Source organism: Aotus nancymaae, unplaced genomic scaffold (assembly GCF_030222135.1).
Source record: "Aotus nancymaae isolate 86718 unplaced genomic scaffold, 86718_ANA_hifiasm-v0.15.2.pri h1tg000067l, whole genome shotgun sequence".
Taxonomy (NCBI): domain Eukaryota; kingdom Metazoa; phylum Chordata; class Mammalia; order Primates; family Aotidae; genus Aotus; species Aotus nancymaae.
In genome coordinates this window covers 16,185,919-16,213,768 of record NW_026988482.1, presented here as the reverse complement: position 1 = coordinate 16,213,768, position 27,850 = coordinate 16,185,919, and the positions used below count along the sequence as shown (strand labels likewise).

General features: G+C 37.0%; 1 protein-coding gene across 5 annotated transcripts in view; it reads left to right on the top strand.

Moving 5' to 3' along the window:
* Positions 1–27,850, top strand: part of ACAP2 (ArfGAP with coiled-coil, ankyrin repeat and PH domains 2) — a 154,500-nt gene that overhangs the window by 117,042 nt on the left and 9,608 nt on the right. For 3 of the 5 annotated variants that reach the window (XR_010338953.1, XM_012448965.3, XM_012448963.3), the window contains 13 exons: positions 2,989–3,040; positions 4,517–4,617; positions 5,207–5,312; positions 11,452–11,660; positions 11,991–12,060; positions 15,111–15,202; positions 16,767–16,951; positions 17,359–17,463; positions 17,848–17,940; positions 19,529–19,716; positions 20,175–20,284; positions 22,357–22,467; positions 26,651–26,712. Coding sequence is in view for 4 of the 5 variants with exons in the window: in XM_012448965.3 (XP_012304388.1) it covers positions 2,989–3,040; positions 4,517–4,617; positions 5,207–5,312; positions 11,452–11,660; positions 11,991–12,060; positions 15,111–15,202; positions 16,767–16,951; positions 17,359–17,463; positions 17,848–17,940; positions 19,529–19,716; positions 20,175–20,284; positions 22,357–22,467; positions 26,651–26,712 (1,484 nt within the window). In the remaining variant the exon portion in view is untranslated. The remainder of the gene's footprint in view (positions 1–2,988; positions 3,041–4,516; positions 4,618–5,206; positions 5,313–11,451; positions 11,661–11,990; positions 12,061–15,110; positions 15,203–16,766; positions 16,952–17,358; positions 17,464–17,847; positions 17,941–19,528; positions 19,717–20,174; positions 20,285–22,356; positions 22,468–26,650; positions 26,713–27,850) is intronic. The other 2 variants (XM_012448968.3, XM_012448967.3) reach the window with 1 other exon arrangement.

Sequence of the window (27,850 nt, the reverse complement as noted above, 5' to 3'; positions counted from 1 at the left end):
TATGTATTTTTTCTTTTCTTGCCCACATTTTGTCATTCAGATGCTCTAATTGTTATATTAAATAATATTTACAACATAAATATATTTTTAAAGTATATTTAGAATTTAATAAAATATATTGAGTTATTTCAGTTTGATACAAAGTAGTACCTTATTTTTCTTAATGAAGCAATAAATTTTTCTGTTTTAAAAGCTGTCTTGTATTTTGGCTTTGTGGTCAGTTTCTGAATCCAAAGTTTGTTTTCTTGGGTCTAGTTCCTTTTTTTTTTTTTTTTTTTAAACTTTCAAATTGTAGTTACCAAGTAATTAAATTATTAAGTATTTTTTCTCTGTTTTACAGTCCATGAGTTGTTTTTAAGTCTTACTTTTTCTTTTCTTAGAAGTGTTGATAACAACTAGGGCTGGGCGTGGTGGCTCACACCTGTAGTCCCAGCACTTTGGGAGGCCGAGGCAGGTGGATTGCTTGAGACAAGGAGTTAGAGACCAGGAGTTAAGAGACCAGCCTGGCCAACATGGTGAAACCTTGTCTCTACTAAAAATACAAAGATTAGCAGGGTGTGGTGGCGTGTATCTTTAATTCCAGCTACTCGGGAGGCTAAGGTACCAGAATCACTTGAACCTGTGAGGCGGAAGTTGCCGTGAGCCGAGATCGCAGTACTGCACTCCAGCCTGAGCGACAGTGAGACTCTACCTCAAAAATAACAACAGCAACAAGGAAGTGTTAATAAATAGGATTATTCTATAGAAAGAATTAAAAATTATATTTTACTTACCTGATTAAAGTTTTGGTCAATGTAGGTTATTAGTTTTTTAAATTTATAGTAGCAAGGGAGGAATGATAGCGTCATAAGACACACAAGTTATTCAGAAAATGTTTTCTATCTAGGATATATGACATTTATCCTTAAGAGATATAAAATTAAGTGTTTATATTTTCTTTCCTGAGTTTACAAAACTGATGGTATGAAAATGTCATTCAGAAGCAGATAGATGGCAGAGGAACTGGGTTTCAGAAATACATAATGATCTTTAGAGTTAATCAGATAGAGCTCTGACGAAAACATAAGTTTTAATATAGCATTTTGATATTATTTTAGAAGATATTGTCCTAAGATGCAACAGATCAAGAGAAATTAATTTTTGAAGACCTCAGAAGCATGAAAAGTTTACATAAGTGTGTTTTTTGTTGTTCAGTAAAACTCTGTAGCTTTCATCAATTTATAGAATATTACTATGATACAAAACAATTGAATTTTTATTACTACAATTCATTCATCCTACTTCAAATGATTTCTACATAAACTAATCAGTATCAGAGATTGTTTCCATTGCATGTCATCCCATGTGGCAGGGGTGCACCATTTTGTTTGTTTATAGGTATTTCCTTAACATTTCTAACCAATTATCTGTCCCAAAGTAAACCCAGAAGTTCTTCCTTTTCTAGCTTACCTCTCGATGATTTGCATTTAGAGGCAACCCACCTCATTTTATCTAGATGCTTATTTAACAAATCTCTTTTTTAATGGTAAAGTTGATTCCTCTTTCAGTGGTAAGAAAACCTAACAGTCTATCTAGTAAATGACTTCAAAATGGAAAAGCATCTTCTAGTCATGTTGTGAGAACAACTTTGGATAATTAACTTAATTTTTAAAAATAGAAATTCTAAATGTCTAAATACAATTTCTAATGTTTTGTATTAGTATCAATGAAAAGGTAGAATATCTGCTAATCGATTAATAACTAATTATGATAGAAATCATCTCACATGAAACTAATTTTAAAATAATGATTCAAATACCGTTTTACTTTTCATGCTTGATAAGAAGTTTGGCTTTCTTTTCTGAATGGCTTTTGGCTGTGAATTTTTTTATGCCTTTAGGTCTTTTATTGTTTTAATAAATTAGAATTAGTAAATATGTTATACGTAGGTTAGAATTTTCTTCTAAAGAAGATTGTAGGTAAATTGTTTGCCTAATAACTTATAGTAGTGAGCAGAACCATATAAATAGTTGAGTGAATCATTTGTAGTAATAACTTTGATTATTTTGCTTAGAAGTAATTTGTATGAAAATAAGGCCAAGCTAATTTGTGATTATCTCTTGTTAGATATCAGTTCTAACATGATTAGTTTTCTGTTTTGCTTATCCAATAAAACTCTTACTGAATTTTTTTCTGAAAGGTTGAAAATAAAGCACGATTTATTTCAGTGTTTTACTGTATACAAGTGGATTGTTTTTTCTTTCTTTTTTTGAGACGGAGTCTTGCTCTGTCGCCCAGGCTGTGGTGCAATGCTATTGCCCAGCCTGGAGTGCAATGACTTGATCTTGGCTCACTGCAACCTCCACTTCCTGGGTTCAAGCGAATCTCTTGCCCCAACCTCCCAAGTATCTGGGATTACAGGTACCTGCCACCATGCCTGGCTAGTTTTTGTATTTTTTTTTAGTAGAGACGGGGTTTTACCACGTTGGTCAAGCTGTTCTCGAACTCCTGACCTCAGGTGATCCACCCATCTCAGCCTCCCAAAGTGCTGGGATTTCAGGTGTGAGCCATCATGCCTGGCCACGAGTGGATACTTGTATTCACAATATACATTTATGCCAACTTTCTAAGAAAAGAAATTATTTTGGGGGAAAGAGTTCAGTTATTTTTGAGGAACCTCAAAAATTATAAATTTGTACTTTAAGACAGTTATTATCTGGTGATAGCATAAAGGATAACAGCTTTTGTTAGGATGTAAATTTATGACTTGAAATTAATAAAAATGTAGTACTTTCATTTTCCTAACTTGTGGTTTTAAAAACGTTTGTTCTTTACTTTCAAGAGTTATCCCATATTAGAATCAGTTTCTGTAAAGCAGAACAATACAATGCACTTCTTAAAATATAATTACCACAATGTGATTTCCAGTACTTTCTCAAATATTCATTTCTAACAACAATGGAAATAAGTTATGTTTATGAAAACTTAATCTGTTTTGTGTTTCTTTAGGCGCTGGTTTTCAATACAGAATAATCAGTTGGTTTACCAGAAAAAATTTAAGGTAGGTGTTAAGTAATAAGTGAAAACTCAGTGAGTTACCAGTTTCATTTATTTATCTCTTTATTTTGGCAAACATTGAAGTCAATAAATAATGTGTGTAAAATTAATGTAATTTTTATGTTTGAGCAGGTGTAAGAGGACTCTAGGGTGGAAAATAACAACATTTAATTCTTAAAAGTAAAGTGATTTTGAATCCTGAGTTCTTAATTCCTAGCTTTGAAATGGATTTTTCTGGGTCACAGGATTTTAAAAAATGTTTTGGTAGTTTTTAAATGTTATATAGTAGTTGTACATACTTTTGTGGTACATGTGCTATTTTGATACTTGTATACAATGTGTAATGATCAAATCAGGGTAATTGGGGTATCCATCGCCTCAAACATTTTTCTTTGTCTTGGGATCATTACAAATCTCCTCTCCTAGCTATTTTGAAATATACAACATACTTTTATTTCTTTATATGTATCTTTCTCTAGTTCATGACAGAAAGAACACTGCCATTCCAAAGCACTATTTTGAAGATGAAAGAGAGGGTGCCTTTTAAATAATATCACAGTAGAGCCAAAGGTGATAGGACAGAATGGTTAAAAATGACATTAATTAAAATGTAAGCTGACAGTAATTTAAATAGAACCCCTTGAATATGTTAATATTGTTTTACGTGTTTTCCTCAATCTTATTTTAAGGATGAGAAAGTTTTATTTATTGGAAAGGCATAGTGGGATGATTGTTTAAGCAAGACATTCAATCCTACTGTTGTGAGTTGAGAATATTAAAAATAACTAGAAACTAAAGAATCAATCATTAGTTAATTGATGACTTTTTATGAATAATATTCTGTAAACTGCAGATTTAAAAATATCTTCTCTTGAAGTGACACAGTATGAAATTTTACTTGCTAGTTTTGTGGTAGCAGGTTTGTATGACAGAAGCCCTTTAATCTAGCTAATTAGTTCATGGTTTCTTCTACTCTGATAAACTTGGTTTTGAATTTATATTTTTATTAAATAGTAGAAAGTGATAAAATCTTTCTGATTCTCTTAGGTGTTTTAAGAAGTTATAGCTTTCTTAATAAAATACTTAAAACTTTACTGAATAAAAGCTTCTCTTTTGGAGGAAAGTAGCTTTTATTATATGTGAGTGGGGACTAGGAGAGTAACGGATATGAAAGAAGATGGAAGGAAATCCACAGAACATTAACATTTATTGAGCATTTACTAAGTATCAAGTGTTGGACCAAGCTCTTTATATATAAACAATTTCATTTAATCTCTATATAATTTATGAGGTAGATACAATTATTAACAGGACAAAATTACCTTTATTTTTATATCTATATTGATAAACCCTATCTGTATCTAAAATATAAATCTTGAAAATCAGACCAGTTATGCCAAATAATATTTTTAAATATCTTATTATTGGTAATAGTAAAACTTAGATTGAAAAATATGGAAATTTTGTTTCCTTATTGTAGGATAATCCTACTGTAGTAGTTGAGGATCTCAGGCTCTGTACAGTGAAACATTGTGAAGACATAGAACGACGATTCTGCTTTGAGGTGGTCTCTCCAACAAAGTAAGTGGTTCTAAAGAATCTGTGATTTGCTTCTATGTTTTTATAGTTTGTCTTAAAGAACTTTCCAGAGTAGAAAAATCTGCATTTTTCTGTAATTATTTGTGTTAAAGAAGAAGAAAAATTTTAACAATAAATTTTAATAATTACTAGTTACAGATATTATAGTCAGATATTTATGTAACTTCTACCATTTATCATATTCTTTCAATTCTGTAAAGGTGATTTATGAAAACTTTTTTGCTATTATGATGAATTGAAATTATATGAGTTTCTTTGATAACTATCATTTTATATTTGTACCCAGTCGAAAAAAAATGAGTATTTGTATATTTGTATGGTAAATTTAAGCGGTTTTTTTTTCTTTTTTAATGTTCAGGGATGAGTTACTTGTTTTGAAGAAATAATTTGTTTCACTGACACCTTAATTTCTTTGTGAACATACTTTGCCCTAAAGATACATGAAATAAGACCTTTTTTTATTTTTTGCTAGAAAATTATTAAATAGCAAAGTGGACAAAATATAAAGCTTATAGGATTTTTTTTGTCATTAACTTACTAGCTGAGAAAACAATATGTTATTTCCTTGTAGAAGTTGTATGCTCCAGGCAGATTCTGAAAAGCTGCGCCAGGCATGGATTAAGGCTGTTCAAACCAGCATTGCTACTGCTTATAGAGAGAAGGGCGATGAATCAGAGGTTAGTAGAGGTATTAGCAATACCAAATAATACATTGCCAAAAGTTCTTGATTTTAGTTGCAACATTATATGACTATATAAAACATCGTTTTTTATGGAAGATGATTTTATGTAATTGAAATGAGTTTTATTTTTAAAATCTGGATTTAATTTCTCTCTTGTTTATGTATCTTGATTTCATGTACCATTTTATTTCAGTATTTGAATCTATGTTTATTTTAATATTTGACTACATAAACCAGATTGGAATGAGGTATTCCCCGTTAGTGTTTTTCCCCTGAAGTATTGTGCCATTTTAGTTAATTATAAAATAAAATAATGATCACGAAAGGTATTTAAAATTGAATGAATTTAAAAATGAATGGAAGCCAAAAAGGAAAGCATAATATTGTCTCTTAAAGGCCCCTTAATAAGATAAGCTGAATGTGGAAACTTAGGTCATAGTCTTTCCTCAGTTTGTCAAAGAGCTTTCTAAGGAAGTATTTTGGGCAAGGAAATAAGTGTGTAAACGAGTCTTGAGAAATGGAACTCACCACTTTTGGGTCATCTGGCAAGATTGTGGCATAGGCTTAGTGATAGATAACTGTCAGGAATATGGTTAGAGGAACTGATTGCTTTCTAAATTGTATTTCAAAACTTATTGTGGCCAACTTCCAGCTCCCAAGTATCGATCAAAGCAGAACTTTTTCAAGCATGGGATTGTGGTGGGTCGGGGCGGGGGACAACTAACTTGATCCAAGCAGAAAGGCATAGAGAGGAAAGGAGGAATTTGATCGGTAGTAGCCAAGTTGATGTGAACTTGTCTGGGTACAAATGATGGGAACATTGACAAAGGGCATGTTGGCAAAGATAGCCTGCAATATGTCTGTCTCTAAAATCTCACTTCTCCAATCTGGACCAGTTGCTCCCTAAGCCTGCAGCATGGCTATCAGTCTGGGATTTCCTTACAAAATCATTTCTGGAGATTCTTTTATTTCCTGTATCCCATATCTTTCTCCTCCTTGACTTAAGCAAAACATAAGTACTTTCTCTAGTAGCTTCCTGAAAATGAGACATTTGTGATTCCATGCATGTCTGAAGATGTCTTGATTCTATCCTCATATTTGATTGGTAGTTTGGCTGGATATTTTTAGATTGGAAATAATCTTGAGAATTTTAACAGCATTGTTTGTTTTTTTAGTTTCCAGTATTGATGTTGGAGCTTTTCTTATTAATGATCTTTTGTATTTCTCCTCTCCATTTTCTCAGTATTTTCTGGAATTTCTGGATTGGTATTATGATTTTCTTATTTTTGTGTTTGTGTGTGTTGTTTTGCTCTATTTTCTGGGAAATCTCAGTTAATCTTCCAAGTCTCCTTTTGAATATTTCAGTTCTGCTAGCGTATATTTAATTTCCAAGAGTTTCTTTTGTCCACTAAATGTTTATAAATATAGACCTGTTCTTTTTTCATGGAATCAGTGTTAGACCTGTGGTTTTAACCATCATTGCATACTATGATGTCATCACACAGGGAGCTTAAAAAACTCCCACTGGTTAGGTACCACCTCAGAACACTTGAATGGAGTTGGGACTCGGGCATCAATACTTTAACAAGCTTCCTAGGTTAGTTCCATAAACAACCAAGGTTGAGTGCCATTGTGTTAGAGGCTTCTTTTGGCTATCTGATCATGATTATAAGTTAGGCACTATAAAAACTTCTTTGGAAGCTTTGAGCACAAAATTAGGACTTTGTTGACTTTGACTTTTGCCTAAGTCTGGACCATTTGTTGAGGAACAGCCATCATCAGGGTCTTTTTGAGTCTTTTCAGCTGGTGTGATTTCCCAGAGAAGACTCATTGATCTCCCACATAGGTGTGAGGGACTGGCTGGGAACTAAGTGCTGGGTATCTTAGCATATCATATGTATACATTTATTCAATCCTCTGGCTTCCACCTTTCAGGTGAAGTCTAAGACTCTTGGTTTTACTTCTCCAGAGAATAACTTCCAGTCATTGTATTTATGTGTAGAGAGCAGTCACCTAGTGGTATGGAGATGCGGAGGGACAGTAGGATTGAATGTCTTGCTTAAACAATCATTCCTCCTATTAATACTTTTGTGAATGGGTTTCGGATTCAGTGCTGTGTTCCTTGAAGTGGCTGACCCAAGTTATGCTGTATTTATGTACTTAGCTTCCAGCTTCTCTAATTTGGTGCAAAAATATTAGAATATAGAGAAAACCTGGGAATGAACCGACATGATTTCTGTAATATAATACTGACATTCTTTCCTTATATGATAATTGCTTATTAGCTAATTCATGTTACCAAACATGTTCTGGTAAAACAAATACTTCTTTCTTAAAATTTTGGAATAATCCTAAACTTACAGGGAAGTTCTTTTTTTTTTTTTGAGACGAGTCTTGTTTCGTTGCACAGCCTGGAGTGCAGGGCCACGATCTCAGCTCACTGCAATCTCCACCTTCCAGGTTCAAGCGATTCTCCTGCCTCAGCCTCCGCAGTAGCTAGGATTACAGATGTGTGCTACCATGCCCAGCTAATTTCTGTATTTTTAGTAGAGATGGGGTTTCACCATGTTGGCCAGGCTGGTCTCAAACTCCTGACCTCAGGTGATCCACCCACCTTGGCCTCTCAAAGTGCTGGGATTACAGGTGTGAGCCACTGCACCTGGCCCCACAGGGAAGTTCTAAGTACCGAACAAATAACTGTTTCCCCTGAACCATTTGAGAATAAGTTTCCAACGTGATGCCCCATCACTGCATCACAACTTTTTTTTCAAACAGTTTCTCTGTCCTCCAGGATGGAGTACAGTGGTGCAGTCTGAGCTCACTGCAACCTGCATTTCCTGGGTTCAAGTGATTCGCATGCCTCAGCTTCCCTAGTAGCTGGGACAACAGGCGTGCACCACCATGCCTGGCTAATTTTTGTATTTTTAGTAAGGTGGGATTTTACTATGTTGGCCAGGCTGGCCTGGAACTCCTGGCCTCCAGTGATCCACCCATGTCTGCCTCCCAAAGTGCTGGAATTACAGGTGTGAGCCACTGCACCTGGTCTGCATCATTATTTTATTTTATTTTATTTATTTATTTATTTTTTGATAGACAGTGTCTCACTCTGTTGCCCAGACTGGAATGAAGTGGCACCATCTTGGCTCACTGCAACCTCTGCCTCCCGGTTCAAGCGATTCTTGTGCCTCAGCTTCCAGAGTAGCTGGGATTACAGGTGTACGCCACCACACCCGGCTAATTTTTTTATTTTTATTTTTTAGTAGAGCTGGGTTTTCACCATGTTGGCCAGGCTAGTCTTGAACTCCCGACCTCAGGTGATCCACCTGCCTCAGCCTCCCAAAGTGCTGGGATTACAGGCATGAGCCACTGTGCCTGGCCTGTATCATTACTTTAATGAGTACCTTCCACAGCCTAGGACATTCTCCTGTATGATCATAGTATAGCCACCAATCAAGAAGTGAGCATTGATACAAGACTACCATTTAATTCTCAAACATCATTCAAGTTTTAGCCATTGTCCTAGTATTGTTCTTTATGGGAAAAAGATCTAGTTTATAAGTATAGGTAGCATTTAGTTGTTATGTCTTTTTAATCTCTTTTAGTCAGGGTAGTTCCTCATTCTTACCTTGACCTTCTTAACCTTGATAATTTTGAAAATTATAGACTAGTTGTTTTGCAGAATGTCCCTCAATTTGGCAGGAATATATATAAATGATACTGTGTTCTTTTCACTTCATCCTCTCAGGGGTCACATGATTTTGACTTGTTCCCAGTGGTGGTGGTAACTTTGATCATGTGATTCAGGTGGTGTTCTAGTGGGTTTCTCTACTGTAGGAGTAATCTTTTAACTTTGTCGGTAATAAGTATTTTGTTGGGGAGGTGCTTTGGGAGGAACTTTTGGTGGAGAGTGGTGTTTAGAAACCAAAATAAGTTTTTGAGTGTGTATATACATATACATATTTACAACTTTTAAAAAATGTATCTATATTGAAAACCATTAGTGTGCCTGTTGGTATCTCCAGGTCTGATAGGATTCATTGTGGTTTTCTCCTTTTCCATATAAATAATTCCTTTCTCTGCACTGAGAAATCTGGCTCCCATTTGTCTTTAACATGTTTACTTATATGATTGATCCCTAGTATGTAACTGATATTCTGTGTCTGTTGCCAGGGGTGGCCTCTTTCCCTGTCAGACTCTTGACACCTCACACTAGGTGGTGCTCCTACTTTCCTGCCTTCCTCTCCCTACTCCGGCTTCCATTTTTCTTGCTGAGCTGACTCCCTATGCAGACATGCTCCTTACCCTGCTTGGGATCAAACAGCCTGCATATGGTTATGCTTCTGTGTTGGCATGTTTCCCATCTAGCTTGATCCTTTCAAGAATACTGGGTGTACACACTTACCTTGCATGGTGCTATCTAATGGGTGTTGAATAGAGTTTTCAGGAAGGGCAAGACAAGTGCCAGATTATATTTATATTGATTCTGTACTAACATACTGACTTGTTAAGGTTGAAATGTTTTTATTATTTATTTATTTAGAGATGAAGTCTCACTCTGTTGCCCAGGCTGGATTGCCGTGGTGCCATCTCGGCTCACTGCAATCTCCATCTCCCAGGTTCAAGTGATTCTCCTGCCTTAGCCTCCTGAGTAGCTGGGATTACAGGCGTGTGCCACCACGCCCGGCTAATTTTTTTTGCATTTTTAATAGAGATGTGGTTTCACCATATTGGCCAGGCTGCTCTTGAACTCATGACCTTTTGGTCCACCCATCTTAGCCTCCCAAAGTACTGAGATTATAGGCGTGAGCCACTGTATCCGGCCTTAGATGTTTTTAAACCAGAAGACTTTTTATAGTCCATATCTGTCACTGTTTAGGATATAGGGACCATATCTTTGTATTTGGTCATTATGGCCATGTGGCAGGGTGTGGGGAGACAAGAGTCTTGCTCAGTTTCCCAGGCCGGAATGCAGTGGTGTGATCATAGTTCACTGCAGCCTTGACCTCCTGGGCTCAAGCAATCCTCCCGCCTCAGCCTCCTGAGTAGCTGGGATTACAGGTATGTACCACCATCCCTAGCTAATTTGTATGTATGTGTATGTATTTACGTACGTATGATGGAGTCTCATTCTGTAACCCAAGCTGGAGTGCAGTGGCATAATCTTGGTTCACGGCAACCTCTGCCTCCCAGGTTTAAGTGATTCTCTTGCCTCAGCCTTCTAAGTAGCTGGGATCACAGGCATGTGCCATCACACCCAGCTAATGTTTTTGTATTTTTAGTAGAGACAGGGTTTCACCATGTTGGCCAGGCTGGTCTTAAACTCCTGGCTTAAAGTGATTTACCCATCTCAGCCTCCCAGAATGTTGGGATTACAGGCATGAGCCACTGTGCTTAGACATATTATTTTTTAGAGACAGGTTCTTGTTATGTTGCCCAGGCTGATCTTGAACACCTGGACCCAAGTGATTTTCCCGCTTCTGCTTCCTAAAGTGTTAGGATTACAGGTGTGAGACACCGCACTCAGCCAAAAAAATTAACTTTTTGTTAATTAGCCATCTTTTGCTTTTCTCTTCTTTTACCTAATATCCCTTGAAGTTTTAAACATTGTATGTTCTATTTTTGATTTACACTGCTGTTATAATTATGTAGTTGATCTCTTCTTTAGTATTTATATAAGCTTATACCTTTCCTAGTTACTCACTGCAGTAATTAAAATAACTTACTTTATCCTTGAGAGGTCTGAAAAAAAATTATTATTGAACACCTTGGAAAAGTGTGGTATAAAACAATAATATTTATTTCATTCTTGAGTTTTAATAATCCCTTACCTATTTCCTCTCTCCCACCCTGCATGTTAAACCACTGTTCCCCTCTCTCTGTCCTCATTTTTTTGTACATATGTTCATTGTGTCATTTATTATATATGATTTTAAATGTTTACATGTTTCTCCCCACTAGAATAAAAGTCCAGTGATGGAAGAACCTACATCTTTTTATCCTTGCATCTCTAGTGCCTAAATATTGCCTGGCTTATGCCCATAACAGGCATTTATTGATTGGAAGCTTTAGTTTGGAGCATATAGTATATTCCAATCTTTTTTTTTTTTTAAACAAGTAATTCTTAATTCTTTTAGAAGCTGGATAAGAAATCATCTCCATCCACAGGAAGCCTAGATTCTGGAAACGAGTCAAAAGAGAAATTATTGAAAGGAGAAAGTGCGCTTCAGCGGGTACAGTGTATCCCTGGCAATGCCAGCTGTTGTGACTGTGGCCTGGCAGATCCAAGGTGGGCCAGCATCAACCTGGGCATCACCTTGTGTATCGAGTGCTCCGGAATTCACCGGTGGGTAGGCCTGCCCAGGTTGAGAATTTATTCTTTTGGATAAACACAGATTGAAATGATGATGTTTCATTTGTTAGCTGGCCTTTTCTGCTTCTCTAACTTAACCACCAGTGTGTGTCTTTGTACCTTTTAAGAAGTGGTTAAAATCCTGGTTTGTAAAAGCTTTTAAGGACTTTGGTTCATCATTCATTATTAAACAGAAGATCTGTTCCTATATATGTGTGTTGGCTTTATTAGAGCCTGTGTCACATTAAAAAACAATTTGCACAAGTGTGCAAATAGAAACTTGATTGTTTTTTATATTAATGCAGTCGTCTTTTTTCCACTTAGGAGTCTTGGGGTTCATTTTTCAAAAGTACGATCTTTAACGTTAGACACCTGGGAGCCAGAACTTTTAAAGGTAAAAACATACTGCTTTAAAATATTTCGTATGTTCACATAAAAGTGAAAGAATTTTAGATTTTAGAATCTTGGTTTACAAATGTATGAGTTCTTCATGTTAATAAGGTATGCTAACTAAATTGTATCGAAACACATCTGAAGCTATTTTGGCAAATCTGGTGTTTCCATAATAAGTTTGAAAAATTGCTACATTTATATATAGCACTCTTAACTCCAAGTTAGTTCACTCTTCTTTTTTTCCCTTGAGACAAGGTCTTGCTCCCTTGCCCATGCTGTGTAGTGGCGCCATCACAGCTTACTGCAGCTTGACCTCCTTGGCTCAAAGGATCCTCCTACCTCAGCCTCCCGAGTAATTGGGACCAGAGATGCACGCCACCATGTCTGGCTAATTTTTGTGTTTTTTTTGTAGAGACAAGGTTTCACCATGTTGCCCACACTGGTCTTGTATTCCTGGGCTCAAGCAATCCATCTACTTCGGCCTCCCAAAATGCTGGAACTATAGATGTGAGCCACTACCCTTGGTTCAGTTCAGATTCTATGCCTTAACTTTAATTTTTTCTAATTAGATTCTTATTAAATATATAAGAGATCTATTGCTATACTAAGCTTCATAATGGATTGGTAAAGCTTTTGACACCATCGGGTTGTTTTAGCATAGGACGATTTGCAGGTTTACATTTGTCAGGTTAGGAGTCATCAAACCAAGTCATCCTTTTTCCCCTGTGTCTAAGAATTTATATCTATGAAAATGTCATAAATAATTTTAGACCCCTATGGGTTTCTGATAAGATTTACAAAATTCGAAATAGTTGATAGTATAATCCTTTTAATTACTGCCATCTAGTTTACCATATTGTAGAAAACAGATGAATTTAACGGTTGGAGTATATACTCATTTATTTCTGTCTGAAAATTGTGGCCGGGTGTTGTGGCTCACACCTGTAATCCCAGCACTTTGGGAGGCCGAGGTGGGTGGGTCACTTGAGGTCAGGAGTTTGAGACCAGCCTGGCTAACATGATGAAACCTTGTCTCTACTAAAAATACAAAAATTAGCCAGGCATGGTGGCACGCACCTGTAATCCCAGCTCCTTGACATGCTGAGGCAGGAGACTTGCTTGGGATATTTTTTCAAAATTCTTTTTTTTTTTTGAGACAGAGTTCACACTCTGTCACCCAGGCTGTAGTGCAGTGGTGTGATCTTGGCTAACTGCAACCTCTACCTCCTGGGTTCAAGTGATTCTTCTGCCTCAGCCTCCTGAGTAATTTCTTTTTGTAGAGATGGGGTTTCACCATGTTGCCATGGCTAGTCTTGAACTCCTGGCCTCAAGTGATCCCCCTGCCTTGGCCTCCCAAAGTGCTGGGATTACAGCATGAGCCACCACACCCAGCCAATTTTTTCAAATCCTTAACCAACCTTCTTAGCATCAGTAATTGAAAAATCCTTTCTTTTCCCATCATTTTCTTATTTTTCCTTTGCCTTATATTAAATTGCTTGTAAATAAGGTTGATTTCTGTATGCTACTAATCTTAGGCAGTGATGTCTCACAGTATTGTCTCACAGTACCAGTGCAGATTTTAAAGAAGACTTTATAATAATTAGTATCTTTACTTTAAAAATGAAAAATATGCTGTATAAAACTAGAAGTAATAATTGCTCAAAGAGGAATTAGCACATTAAGATTTAAAAGAGGTAGCTGGGCTATGGGACGAGGGGAAAGGAAGTGACAGGGAGAGATAATAGAAACAAGAAATGGAAGTGACAGAAAAGGGATGTCACAGAAATAATGGGACCTCAGAAGGGCTCATGATTAAGGAAAAGGAGAGAGGCTGGTGCAGTGGCTCACGCCTGTAATCCTAGCACTTTGGGAGGTTGAGGCAGGTGGATCACTTGAGGTCAGGAGTTGGAGACCATCGTGACCAACATGGTGAAACCCTGTCTCTACTAAAAATACAAAAGCTAGCTGAACTGGTGCTGGGCATCTGTAATCCCAGTTACTCGGGAGGTAGAGGCAGGAGAACTGCTTGAACCTGGGATGTGGACGTTGCAGTGAGCCAAGATCACGCCACTGCATTCCAACCTGGGTGATAGAATGAGACTCTGTCTCAAGGAAAAGGAGAGAAAGGGAAACCATTCTCTCTTGCCTACCTAGTATACACTTTAAGAGAGTGCCCTTCCGAAACTTCACTCTTGTTGTTGCGTCCAGATAACATTTTAATCCTCTTGCTGTCTCATCCCAGGCCTTGCTGGCTCCCACCAACTCACATGTCCCAACACTTTAACCTCTATTCTCTACATTCTGGTAATGCCATCTTTTAATGTGTATTAATATCACTTTTACTTGTTTATGATTTCTCAGAGAAATGGTTTGGGTGATCTGCATCTTGGTAAAACTGTTTGTTTTTGTGGTCAAGCCTGGAATTGGGCATAACTAGAAGCAATAAGATTAGCCAAGAAGGTACAGATATAATTTATTAGTGAGGCAAGGAGAGCTTGAACAGAATTAAAGAGGTACCAGATGGAAAGGAAAATCTGAAAGAATTTGGAATATATAACTAGGAGTTGTTATCTGAAGACAGAACCCAACCCAAAGAGAGGTAAATGTTTAAAAATAAATTCCAGAAAGTTGTACATTTGATAGATTTGCATATTTCTAGGAACTAGACATGAAAACTGAAAAGAATAGATACTTAATTTTTAACTTACTGTCCTAAGACTGGCCAATACTTACTATACCTTACTGTATAGGAATGCTTTGTTGTCATACTTCTTGTCTTAGATATAATAGTTATGATATGTGACTAGATAGATATGTAGAGAGAATGACTCTGGTGGGGGTGATAATCTTCTAGGGGAGGTCGTCTGGTGAAGGACAGCAAAGTGATAATATTACTAAGTTTTTGTCTTATTTTGTTTTAAAATGAAACTTCTTTGTAGAATAAGAAGCTGCAGAATATGCAAGATAATTAGTTTACTTGCTTTAAAGACTTTTAAATTTTGGCTTATTTTAAGGTCTTTGTAGCTTATTTTTCTATTTTTCTGCCAATAGCTTATGTGTGAGTTGGGAAATGATGTTATAAATCGAGTTTATGAAGCTAACGTGGAAAAAATGGGAATAAAGAAACCACAACCAGGACAAAGGTACTATTTCAGTTGTCTTAGTGTAATACCTTTTCCCTCCTAATTAGGAATATAGCTATGATTTTATTTCACTGTAGTAATTGATATATAACACTGAGACAGTGTTTAGAAGCAGCCATTACTACTTTGTTCAAATGTGGCTCTTTCTTGGGTATGTTAATTAGATAATTGTATTGAACAGATAATCAATAGTCTCCAGAGTAGAGAGAATCTTAAAAACTGGGGATCTGCACAAGAATGTAGAAACCCTTAGTCGTTAGTTAAAGTAGACCAAAGTTCTGTTCATGGTAACATTTAGAAAGGGATAATTTATTCATTAACGTCTCTAAGGATCAAGTTTCTACTACCTACAGTGAATAATTTTACATTGTTCATACTTAATTTAGCAAAGATTTGTTACTCACATAGTTTATGCATGGCATTATGATATTGAAGAACTGAAGATGCAAAGTGTGCCTCTGGAAGGGGAGAGTTCCTGATTGCTGTGTTTGAAATTATTGTTCCAATTCTATATAAGGAGGCTCATTGAATGAAGTGGCTAAGAGTTGGTATCATCTCTACTAAAAATACAAAAATTAGCTGGACATGGTGGCGGACAACTGTAATCCCAGCTACTTGGGAGGCTGAGGCAGAAGAATGGCTTGAACCTGGGAGGCGGATGTTGCAGTGAGCCGGCATTGTGCCACTGCACTCCATCCTGGACGACAGAGCAAGACTCTGTCTCAAAACAAACAAACATACAAAAAACATATATATATATAGAGAGAACAGATATGGCATTTTATGATGGTATCAAAATATATATTCTTTTTTTTTTTTTTTTTTTTTTTTGAGACGGAGTTTCGCTCATTACCCAGGCTGGAGTGCAATGGCGCGATCTCGGCTCACCGCAACCTCCGCCTCCTGGGTTCAGGCAATTCTCCTGCCTCAGCCTCCTGAGTAGCTGGGATTACAGGCACGCACCACCGTGCCCAGCTAATTTTATGTATTTTTAGTAGAGACGGGGTTTCACCATGTTGACCAGGATGGTCTCGATCTCTTGACCTCGTGATCCACCCGCCTCGGCCTCCCAAAGTGCTGGGATTACAGGCTTGAGCCACCGCGCCCGGCCAAAATATATATTCTTAAATTAACAATGCCATGTTGTTTTAAAGTAGTCTTCTGAAAAATTGTGGCCACCAATATTGCCAGTTCAGTATGTGAAATTATTTCTTTGAGCAAAAATGAAAATAAAGTTACTTTCTATAAATTTTTAAATTTTTTTTTTCTGCTGATGTTTTTGATTCTGCAAAAAGCATGAGAGGAGTATAGAAATGAATAGCACAGAAATTAAGAGAAGGGAAGAGTACCATGTTAATACTTGTGACTTTTTAGTTAGGTTATTTGTATTTCACTTGAGTGTGAAATCACAGTTGATTAAATATTTGAAAGGAAAACATATAATGTCACAGATTCAGTTTTAACTAGTATTACATTCAGTGACTTCGTTTGAATATATTGAATATATAATGGCTTTTTTGCTAAGAGATTAAACAAAACATCGTGACATTTTTATGTATACCAGACAGGAGAAGGAGGCATATATCAGAGCAAAATATGTGGAGAGGAAATTTGTGGATAAATCTTCTATATTATCATCACCTCCTGAGCAGGAAAAAAAGTTTGTCTCTAAAAGTTCTGAAGAAAAGAGGCTGAGCATTTTTAAATTTGGGCCAGGTGACCAACTCAGAGCATCTGCCCAAAGTTCAGGTATCACAAACTTTCTTACTGTGTCTATAACTATTTTCTTAAGCTCAAATCACTTTTATAATCCCTGAACTAGTAGCCATTGTCAGTTTTTTAAATGTTAAAAACCTGTTCCCTTCTACATATTCTAAGGAAAACTGAATTTCTGTGTCTTTAAAACAGTTAAATTTAAACAGTGCCATAATATTTCACCTTTCTAGGTCGTACATATATTCTAAGGAATAAAACTGCTTAAAATGCAAGGGGAGATGGGAATTATAAACCTGTGATTCCAAAAGCCCTAAGTATCCGATTAACTACCTGATTTCCTTCCTATTTTTTCCTCCTAAATTTTTTCCCAGTAACGTTTCTTCCTGCCCTTTTCCCTTCTTATGGCCTGCTTTGTGCTTTGCTAACTTGCATGTCCCCAGTGATTGCTGTAAATAGCGACGAGGCCAGGCGGGAGTCTCTGTTTTGTCCTGATGAGCTAGATTCACTCTTCTCCTACTTTGATACTTCTTCAAAACTGCGTAGTAGTAAGTACTACTCTTGTGGAGCATTCCAAGTCTGTGCCAGTGGTCATTGTGCGGTGTGGCCATTTCTCTAGATGTTACCCATTGTCTCACAATTACACATTACTTACAGTCGTATAATAAATTAAGCTCTTACTACCCCTGACATATTAGGGGGTAATGAAATGTGTTACAACTCTGAAAATAAGTTTATTTTCAGGTTTTGTGCTTGATTTATATCTCAATAAGCTAAGTGTTCAAAAAGGTTAAAATTATATTAAATGCATTCTACTCGTGGTGCCTGAGTTCATGTTGATGTGTAAGAGCTCATTTTAAAACCTTGTTTGTGGGAGATTGTTTTATAAATGGCATGAACTTTAATCATTAGTCAATTTTTCTTTAAAACAGTCAAAAGTAATGACAGTGGAATCCAGCAGAGCTCTGATGATGGAAGAGAATCTTTGCCCTCCACAGTATCAGCCAATAGTTTATATGAGCCTGGTGAGTTCTGATGAAACTCAGTGTTAATTGGTTTTGTTTGCTGAAAAATACATGTGGTAAATGTCTACTCGATTAAATATTTTAAAGGAAGGGGTTAGTCTTTTAGAAGGTACTGTGGGAAGAGTGATACTCTTAAATGAGAAAGCAGCTATTTCTTCATATTTGGAAATTCTGTCCTAGTTATACAAATTCTTTTTTTTTTTTTTTTTTTTTGAGTCTTGCTCTGTTGTCCCGGCTGGGATGCAATGGCGCCATCTTGGCTCACTGCAACTTCCACCTTCTGGGTTCACACAGTTCTCCTACTTAGCCTCCCGAGTAGCTAGCTGGGTTATAGGCGTGTGCCACCACACCCAGCTAATTTTTTGTATTTTTAGTAGAGATGGGGTTTCACCATGTTGGCCAGGCTGGTCTTGAACTCCTGACCTCCAGTGATCCGCCTGCCTCAGCCTCCGAAAGTGCTGGGATTACAGGTGTCAGCCAGCATGCCTGACCCTTAGTTATATATTCTTTCAAGCCTCATGGTATGTGCTAAAAGTGCCTTACCAATTGCCAAGGATAATTTTTAATCCACATGAACTGTGTGTCTTGTTATCCTTTATCTTTCCTTGTGGCTATCCTATCAGGAGAAAGAGAACAGCAACCTCCTCCCCTTTAGATTTTTGTTTTGACTTGTGCTTTATATCTTTATTCTCTCCTCCATCATTTCAGTGATTTTGGTTCTGCAGAGTACTAGGGGAGTAAGCACTCTTCAAAATTTGAAGTGTTAATAGTGCAAATTGGGATGGTACTGGACCATCCTAGGAATGAAGTGAGGTTTGGTCTAGTAGTAAAAGTTTTTATGGATTCTTGCTGCTTCTTGAGTCCAAACATTTAGGAATATACTCAGTTACTCAGTTTTAATCTAGTACAGAATAATTAACCTGTCCATTGGATACTGGCAAGAACAGAAAGGCCTGGCATGTCAGTTATAGTCTTTATAGGAGAAGGTTGAATGTTGGGAAATATCTATGTGAAAATCTCCCATAAACTCTTTATGATAGATTAATGATTTCTTATGTCATAGCTTTATTTTTTAAAAATTGGGATAAAATTTACCATCTTAACCTTTTTTTTTTGGAGACTAAGTCTCACTCTATTGCTCAGGCTGGAGTGTAGTGATACAATCTTGGCTCACTGCAGCCTCTGCCTCCTGGGTTCAAGCGGTGCTCCTGCTTCAGTCTCTCGGGTAGATGGGATTATAGGCACCCACTACCATGCCTGGCTAGTTTTTGTATTTTCAGTAGAGATGGAGTTTCACCATATTGGTCAGGCTGGCTTCAAACGCCTGACCTCAAGTGATCCACCACCCGTCTTGGCCTCTCAAAGTGCTGGAGTGACAGGTGTGAGCCACCACGTGCAGCCCATCTTAACCATTTTTAAGTGTACAGTTTAGTCGCATTAAGTATAGTCACATTATTGTGCTACCATTACTGCCATTCATCCACAGAACTCTTTTTATCTTGCAAAACTGAAACTCTGCCTATTAAACAATGTTTTCTTTCCCTGCCAAGAGCTCATTTTTAATGATGTATTTGTGTTTGCTTTTCAGAAGGAGAAAGGCAAGATTCTTCTGTGTTTATCGACTCTAAACATCTTAATCCAGGGCTTCAGCTTTATAGGGCTTCATATGAAAAAAACCTTCCTAAAATGGCTGAGGCTTTGGCTCACGGTGCAGATGTGAACTGGGCTAATTCTGAGGAAAACAAAGCAACACCACTTATTCAGGCTGTATTAGGGGTATGCATTTATACAATGACATTTTCAGTGACAATCAAATATTTTAAAAAAATCGTAATACGTTCTGAACTGGCATTAGTATTATCTTTGCTTCAAGAGATTGGTTGGAAAATAGAAGGAGCCTCTGTGCTATTGATAGTAGTGGCTTCTGAGCATCACTTTGATTGTTTCAGCAGTTTTTCTGCAGTGGAAGAGAATTCTGATGATGAAAATACATAGTGTGTTTCGGTAGTTCACAAACTGCAAATGAATCTCTATTAGAAGCAGTTCTTGGGAAGAAAATAATATAATTTATAATTTCTCTGCTTTGGCTGACGGAATACTTTTTTCTTTTGGAGAGAATGAAATGGAAATGCTATTTGAATAAAGTAAAGAAAACTAATTGTTTTTAAAAAGAAATGTATTATTGTTTCTTGTTATTTGCTTTTGTATATAGTTATCCTCTTTTTTCCTTTAAGGGTTCTTTGGTGACATGTGAGTTCCTCCTACAGAATGGTGCTAATGTGAACCAAAGAGATGTCCAGGGGCGGGGACCATTGCACCATGCCACCGTCTTAGGGCACACAGGGTAACTGCAGTGCTTTCATATTTAAGGAGATTTTATTTGAAAAATTATTTTAAATTAATGTTTTAGTTTTTCTCAGGTAAATGTTTTTAGGTAGAGTTTGTAAAGAGATGTGTTCTTTGACTTATTTTGTCATGATGGAATTTGAAAGTTGAAAAAAATCTCATTTAGAAAAAGCTGCTATTGGTTTTCAGATATGAAAATTTCAAGGCCTACTTTGACCTTAACTTGTCATTAAATAGATCCATTTTAGTACTTCCTCTGTTACTAAAATTGTTGTGATTTTTGTCAGACAACTTAAGCCTATGTTTTTGTTTGTTTATGGATGTACATTTTTTCTATAACATGTGCACCATAACCTATTTAAGGATAATTTTGTAACTTTGCATGTTTAGTTTTTCTACAGGATAGCTAAACTCAGATTCTAAACTAAATTCTTACTTTGGGTTATTGATGTTGTGTTTTCTGGAGTGATAGTAAGATTCACAGAACAATAAAGCCTTGAAAATGGACTTTCTATTATTAGAAAGTATAAATGAAAGAAAAATGATGGCCTTACATGAAAAGTTTGTGTCTTAGACGATTGTTTCTTAATAAGACATCACAGGGTATCTGATTATTACGTGGAGATAAGCAAGAAGCTCTTATTTAAAATGTTTTAAAATAGTGTCTTCATTTATTTAGAGACAGGGTCTCATGCCATTGCCCAAGCTGGAGTGCAGTGGTATTATCATAGCTCACTACAGCCTTGCCCTGGTAGCTGGTGTTATAGGCATGAGCCACTGTGTCTGGCTATTTTTATTTTTTATTTTTAACTAATTATTATTATTTTGAGCTGTAGTCTTGCTCTGTTACCCAGGCTGGAGTGCAGTGGCACCATCTCAGCTTACTGCAACCTCCGCCTCCTGGGATCAAGCTATTCTCCTGCCTTCGCCTCCAGAGTAACTGGGATTACAGGCGCACACCACCATGCCTGACTAAATTTTTTTGTATTTTTAGTAGAGATGAGGTTTCATCATGTTGGCAGGCTGGTCTTGAACTCCTGACCTCAGGTGATCTGCCTACCTTGGCCTCCTAAAGTGCTGGGATTACAGGCTTGAGCCACCATGCCTGGCGACGTCTGGCTATTTTTATCATGGCTTGTTTTCTTCTATCAGCAAAGAGATTCAGTCCAATAACTTCATCATTAAAACTGTCTACACTTTAAAAAGGTAGTATTTAAGGTAGTACTTAACTTTGTATTTTCTTTTTTTAAGAGATAGGAGTCTCACTATATTGGTCAGGTTGGAGTGTAGTGGCTGTTCATAGGCACATTCACAGCTCACTACAGGCTTGAATTCCTGGGCTCGGGATCTTCATGCCTCAGCTTCCCAAGTGGCTGGGACTATAGGCATGCACCACCCCTTCTGGCTAATGTTTTAATTTTTGTAGAGATAGGGTGTTGCTCAAGCTGGTCTTGAACTTCTGACTTCAAGTCATCCCCCTCCCTCTGCCTTCTGAGTAGATGAGATTATAGGTGCTTACCTTGTCTAGCCATTATTTTCTTCTTAAACTATCAAAATTCTTTCCATTTTATTTCACAAATTCCATTTAGTCATTATTTCATATTTTAAATTTTTTCTTAGTTTAGTCAAGTCATGAATATTTTTGAGTACAGCAAGCAGGTTACTTCTCATTCTTTGCTGTTGTATTATCATTATTATGAAGTTTATGTTGCCTTGGCTTTCTTCATTTTCAGATAATGACCATGTGTGATCTTTTTTCATTTAGGTTTATAGATATCTGTGCACATCTTTTTATGATATTCTTTGAGGGTAGGGACCACAACTTATATATCAACCATGCTATCTAATAGCACCAGATTAAGTAAGATAATATATGCAAAAATACATTGAGACTTGTAAAATGTTGATCTTGATAAATATTTATTAGTAGTCAGTGTTCAATTAATACTTGTAGAATGAAGAATTTCCTAATGAAAATGTTATTTCTTTAGTTAGTACTTTTTTAAAAGATGAATACTAATTTTTTTTTTCTTATTTGCAATATCTCAAAAATGCTATTTTCTTAAACAGGCAGGTATGTTTATTCCTAAAACGAGGTGCCAATCAACATGCCACTGATGAAGAAGGGAAAGACCCTTTGAGCATAGCTGTGGAAGCAGCCAATGCTGATATAGTAACCTTGTAAGTATTTCCTTTGCACTTGACTATTTCCATATAGTGAATTATAGTTGTCCCTTGGTTATCCGCAGTGGATTGGTTCCAGGACCTTGTGGATACCAAAATCCACATATGCTCATGTCCCTTATATAAAATGGTATGTATCTACATATAACTTACACACCTCCTCCTATATACTTTAAATCATCTCTGGTTGGGTGCAGTGGTTCATGCCTGTAATCTCGGCACTTTGAGAGGCTGAGGTGGGCAGATCACAAGGTTAGGATTTCGAGACCAGCCTGGCCAATATGGTGAAACCCTGTCTCTACTAAAAATAAAAAAAAATTAGCTGGGCGTGGTGGTGGGCACCTGTAGTCCCAGCTACTTGTGAGGCTGAGGAAGGAGAATCGCTTCAACCTGGGAGGTGGAGGTTGCAGTGAGCCAATATCGCACCACTGCACTCCAGCCTGGGCAATAGAGTGAGATTCGTCTAAAAAAAAAAAAAAAAAGTTTTGGCCAGGCCCAGTGACTCACACCTGTAATCCCAGCACTTTGAGAGGCCGAGGCAGGCAGATCACCTGAGGTCGGGAGTGACCAGCCCGATCAATATTGAGAAATCCCATCTCTACTAAAAATACAAAATTAGCCAGGTGTGGTGGCACATGCCTGTAATCCCAGTACTCGGGAGACTGAGGCAGGAGAATTGCTTGAACCCGGGAGGTGGAGGTTGCAGTGAACCTAGATCGCGCCATTGCACTCCAGCCTGGGCAACAACAGCAAAAAAATAAATCATCTCTACGTTACTTATTATACCCTAATACAATGGAATGCTATGTATATAGTTGTTAATACTATTTATTTTTTATTTGCACGTATGTATGTATGTATGTATGTATGTTTGTATGTATGTATTTATTTTTTGAGACTGACTTTCTCTCTGTTGCCCAGGTTGGAGTGCACAATCTCAGCTCACTGCAGCCTCTACATCCCAGTTTTAAGTGATTCTCCTGCCTCAGGCTAGCCTCTCTAAGATCTGGGATTACAGGCATGATCCACCACACCCTGCTAATTTTTGTGTTTTTAGTAGAGATAGGGTTTTTGGCCAGGCTGGTCTCGAACTCGTAACCTCAAGTGATCGGCCCACCTTGGCCTCCCAGAATGCTGTGACTACAGGTGTGAACTACTGTGCCTAGCAATTATTAGTATTTTTAAATTGTTGTATGGTTATTTTGTATTGCCTTTTTTCCCCTGAATATTTTCGATTGGTGATAGGTTGAACCCGCAGATAAGGACAGCCAACTGTACTTGAACGAAGTGTTAAATGAACTTTGAAGATGGTTGGTATTTACTATGTGCCCTGTACTTCTCTAAGCACATTAAATGTATGAAGCAGTTTAAATGCATGAACTTATTTGGTTCTCACAACAACACTATGAGGAAGATACTAATATTGTCTTCATTTTATAGAAAAAGAAGCCAAGCTGTAGATAATTTGAAATTTACTAAGTGGTGGAGTTGGGATTTGATTCCAAGAATTGTGACTCTAAAACCCATTTACTTAGCCCAATGTGCTATACTGCCCAATATAGGAACAGAAAACCAGTGACTTTTCCAAAATGGTTTCTCTAACTCTTTGTATAGTACTAGGGCAGAGGTTGGGATTGTTAGAGAAACAGATAATTATTCCACTACTTTGAGAATTAGAGGATTCTCTAATTCTGTAGGCAGGACAGCTGCATTGATGTTAGTAATTTGTGAAGTTCCATTACCTTTAGGCAGTGGTATGAATTTGTGCTTGTTTTTGAAAAGTATTGTTCACATAAAGCTGGGTGCTCCCACCTATGATTTAAGCTACTCAGAAGGCTGAGGTGGGAGGGTTGCTTAAGCCCAGAAGCTGGAGAAAAGCCTGGGCAACATAGCGGGATTCTGTCCCTACAAAAAATTTAAAATTAGCCAGCTGTGGTGGCACATGCTTGTAGTCCTAGCTACTTGGGAGGACGAATGAGACCCTCCAAAAAAAAAAAAAATTATTTACATGAATACTTGATTAAGTTTTAGATAAAAATGCATGCTTTTGAATGTTTGAAAAAAATTTAATATGATCTTTTAAAGAATTTTGAGGTCTTAATTTGATTTTCATCTCAGATGAAAGAAGTTTGTTACACATGGAATTCAGAAAATTAATCATGACTGGCCGGGCTCAGTGGCTCACGCCTGTAATCCTAGCACTTTGGGAGGCCAAGGTGGGCAGATCACGAGATCAGGAGTTTGAGACCAGCCTGACCAACATGGTGAAACCCCATCTCTACTAAAAATACAAAAATTAGCCGAGTGTGGTGGCATGTGCCTGTAATCCCAGCTACTCGAGACTGAAGGCAGGAGAATTGCTTAAACCCAGGAGGTGGAGGTTGCAGTGAGCCGAGATCACGCCATTGCACTGTAGCCTGAGTGACAGAGTAAGACTCCGTCTCAAAAAAAAAAAAAAAAAAAAAAATCACTTCATTGTTATGTAGGAAATCTCAAGCGTATTTTGTGTTGTCACTTACTCATTTTAATCTGGGCTAAATGAGGCCTATAATTGGTTATCCCCCGTCATTGGAGAAGAAATAGATCCATTCACACTCCTGAATCTCACATGGCTTGTTTGCACTCCTGAGGTCCTACTGAGAACTTTTGACTTCTCATATGTCACCCCGCCTGACTTCTGCCAAATAAAAAGCCGAAACAGAACGGCAAAACATACTTTCTCAGATCCTTTTCCCTTAGAAGGGGTTATTGTTATTATTCAGGCTATTGCAGGAAAATCTGGAACTCTTAAATCATTATAGATTTACAGTAGAAGAAAGATCAGTTATTAAAGATAGGAATGATACAGAGAAACAAGCTCTGCAGGCAGTTTCCCAGGCAATTCCTATATAGCAGTGGACCCTTCCTTAAAAATAATGTGTTCTCGGCCGGGCGCGGTGGCTCACGCCTATAATCCCAGCACTTTGGGAGGCCGAGGCGGGTGGATCACAAGGTCAAGAGATCGAGACCATCCTGGTCAACATGGTGAAACCCCGTCTCTACTAAAAATACAAAAAATTAGCTGGGCACGGTGGCATGTGCCTGTAGTCCCAGCTACTCGGGAGGCTGAGGCAGGGGAATTGCCTGAACCCAGGAGGCGGAGGTTGCGGTGAGCCGAGATCGCGCCATTGCACTCCAGCCTGAGAGCGAAACTCCGTCTCAAAAAAAAAAATAAATAAAATAATGTGTTCTCAAATTGTCTAAATTTTCTTGTTTTACTTTGTGTGAGTGCTGCTTCAGTTTTACTTAAGAATTTTTGTAAGTAAGCATCCTCTGTAAAAATACAAATGCCACAGGACGATTTGTGGAACTATTGTTAATACACACAGCTGTCAAGAGAGGAGATGAAGAGAATTGTGAAACTTTGGAGATTGGAAAAGTTCATGTCACATGCTGTAGTCATCAGAACATTTCAGAAGAGGGTGATGGAGGTTTGGGAAGGCAGTGGAAATTTGGTGGCCCAGAAGGGCAGACAAGGAATACAGAGTAGGAGAGGGATACCAAACATAATATTTGCCTATTTAAAAATGTTGCTTAAAGGAAATACTTATCTTCTTAATCTAGTGCTATATATCATCTGCTGCCAAGATGAATAACCTGAAAAAGAATGTATAAGTAATATGGTAATGTTGGAAAATTCTTGGTAACTCATAGTCATTTATTATAATGTTTGTATATGAAAATATATTTCCATTATTTAGAGGTGACACATGCTGTTTATATGTCTGGAACTACCTCACTTCAGGGTGAGCCAGAGTGAACTTAGGACAGTGTCTCGCTTCCACACTGTAGAAACAATAATTTCAACAGTTGGCAGTTAAAATTTGACAGGTTGCTGTAAGAGCTGGGAATTCTCAGGCGTCTGGTGGAAGCAAGCCACTAGAGGTATTGCAGGGATGCTGCTGAAGTAGAGCTAAAGTGCATTAGTCAGAAAATTTGTATCATCCTTTCTCATGAGAATTGTATCAAGGTGAGATAGTTATCATTGTACCTCTAATTACTGGGTTTGATAAACTAAAAGCCAGATTATTTTAATGGCAAATAAAGAACAATTACATTAGTACATATATTACCTGTTTGTAGACTTCATGACACTTATATGGTATAATGTCATCTAAAACATTATTTTATTGATTTTTAGGTTACGTTTAGCAAGAATGAATGAAGAGATGCGGGAATCAGAAGGACTGTATGGACAGCCAGGTCAATATTCTACTAATAACCATACTGAAATGCAGTATAAGAAATGCATTCAGGAATTTATCAGTTTACAACTGGAAGATTCATAGTTCTTTAGCAAACTAATGTGATACTATAGAGTTTTTATAACCTACTTGTAAATTGTGAGTTGTTAGCTTTGTACTGTACTTAACTGAATCCTTGGGTGGCTAATCCCGGGCCTTTAAAAATTCGTAACTCTTCCTATGACAGTACACATTGACTTGCTCTATTTAGCTCTGGCTGCTGACCTCTTTATTTGCTGTACAGATGTCTTCCATATACATTCCAGTGAGGTGAATGGAATGGTAAAAGATTCTTTGTATACTTACAGCAGCAAAATAGTTGTTTTCTTTTTGGAATTCTTTTTAGCTGTCAAGTGAATATAACAGAATTGTTTTCTTTTTGTTATTCAGGGAATTTCTATCAATTACTTTCAGGGAAAAAAAAAAATCACCATGTGTCTGGCATATAAAAAGCCAGTATGGAAAATACCAAGAATAAGCTTACTGATGAGTTTTGTACTATAATCTAAAAATGAGTTGAAGATTTAAAATGAAATTTATCAGTAAGTGGAGAAGTCCATGATGTGAGTGGAGTTAGTTTGAAATGCTAAGGGAAAAGATCTCATTTTATCTAAAGATAAAGCTTTGCCTCCAGGCAGTTGTACATTATCTCTAGGATAAGTGGAAGTATTTAGAACAATAGTTTTTGCACCAGATGGCAAAGTAGATTTATTCTATTTGAGAAATTTCAGCTCATGATCACCTCAAATTTCATTTTGAGTAATTTTCACCTTTGAATCAAGATATCAAGGAAGAAATATTGCTGATCAGATTCTTCTCTTTGATGAGCACATTGATTAGACATTCTTCACAAAGAAGAGAGTAATTATTGGTTCTTTTGTGTCATAAATTTAAGTATATGAATTACTCATCTGTCTTTTAAATTTATATACATATTAGTAAAAATTTTCGTGTATTCATGACTACAATACTTGAGAATGTTCAGTTTGCAATGAATAGGTTTGGTTTTTAAAAAAATGAATATTGATACATTATTTTTAAAGTGACCTGGTAATATCTCTTCTTGTTCAGATACATTTTGAAATTTCTGTACTTCA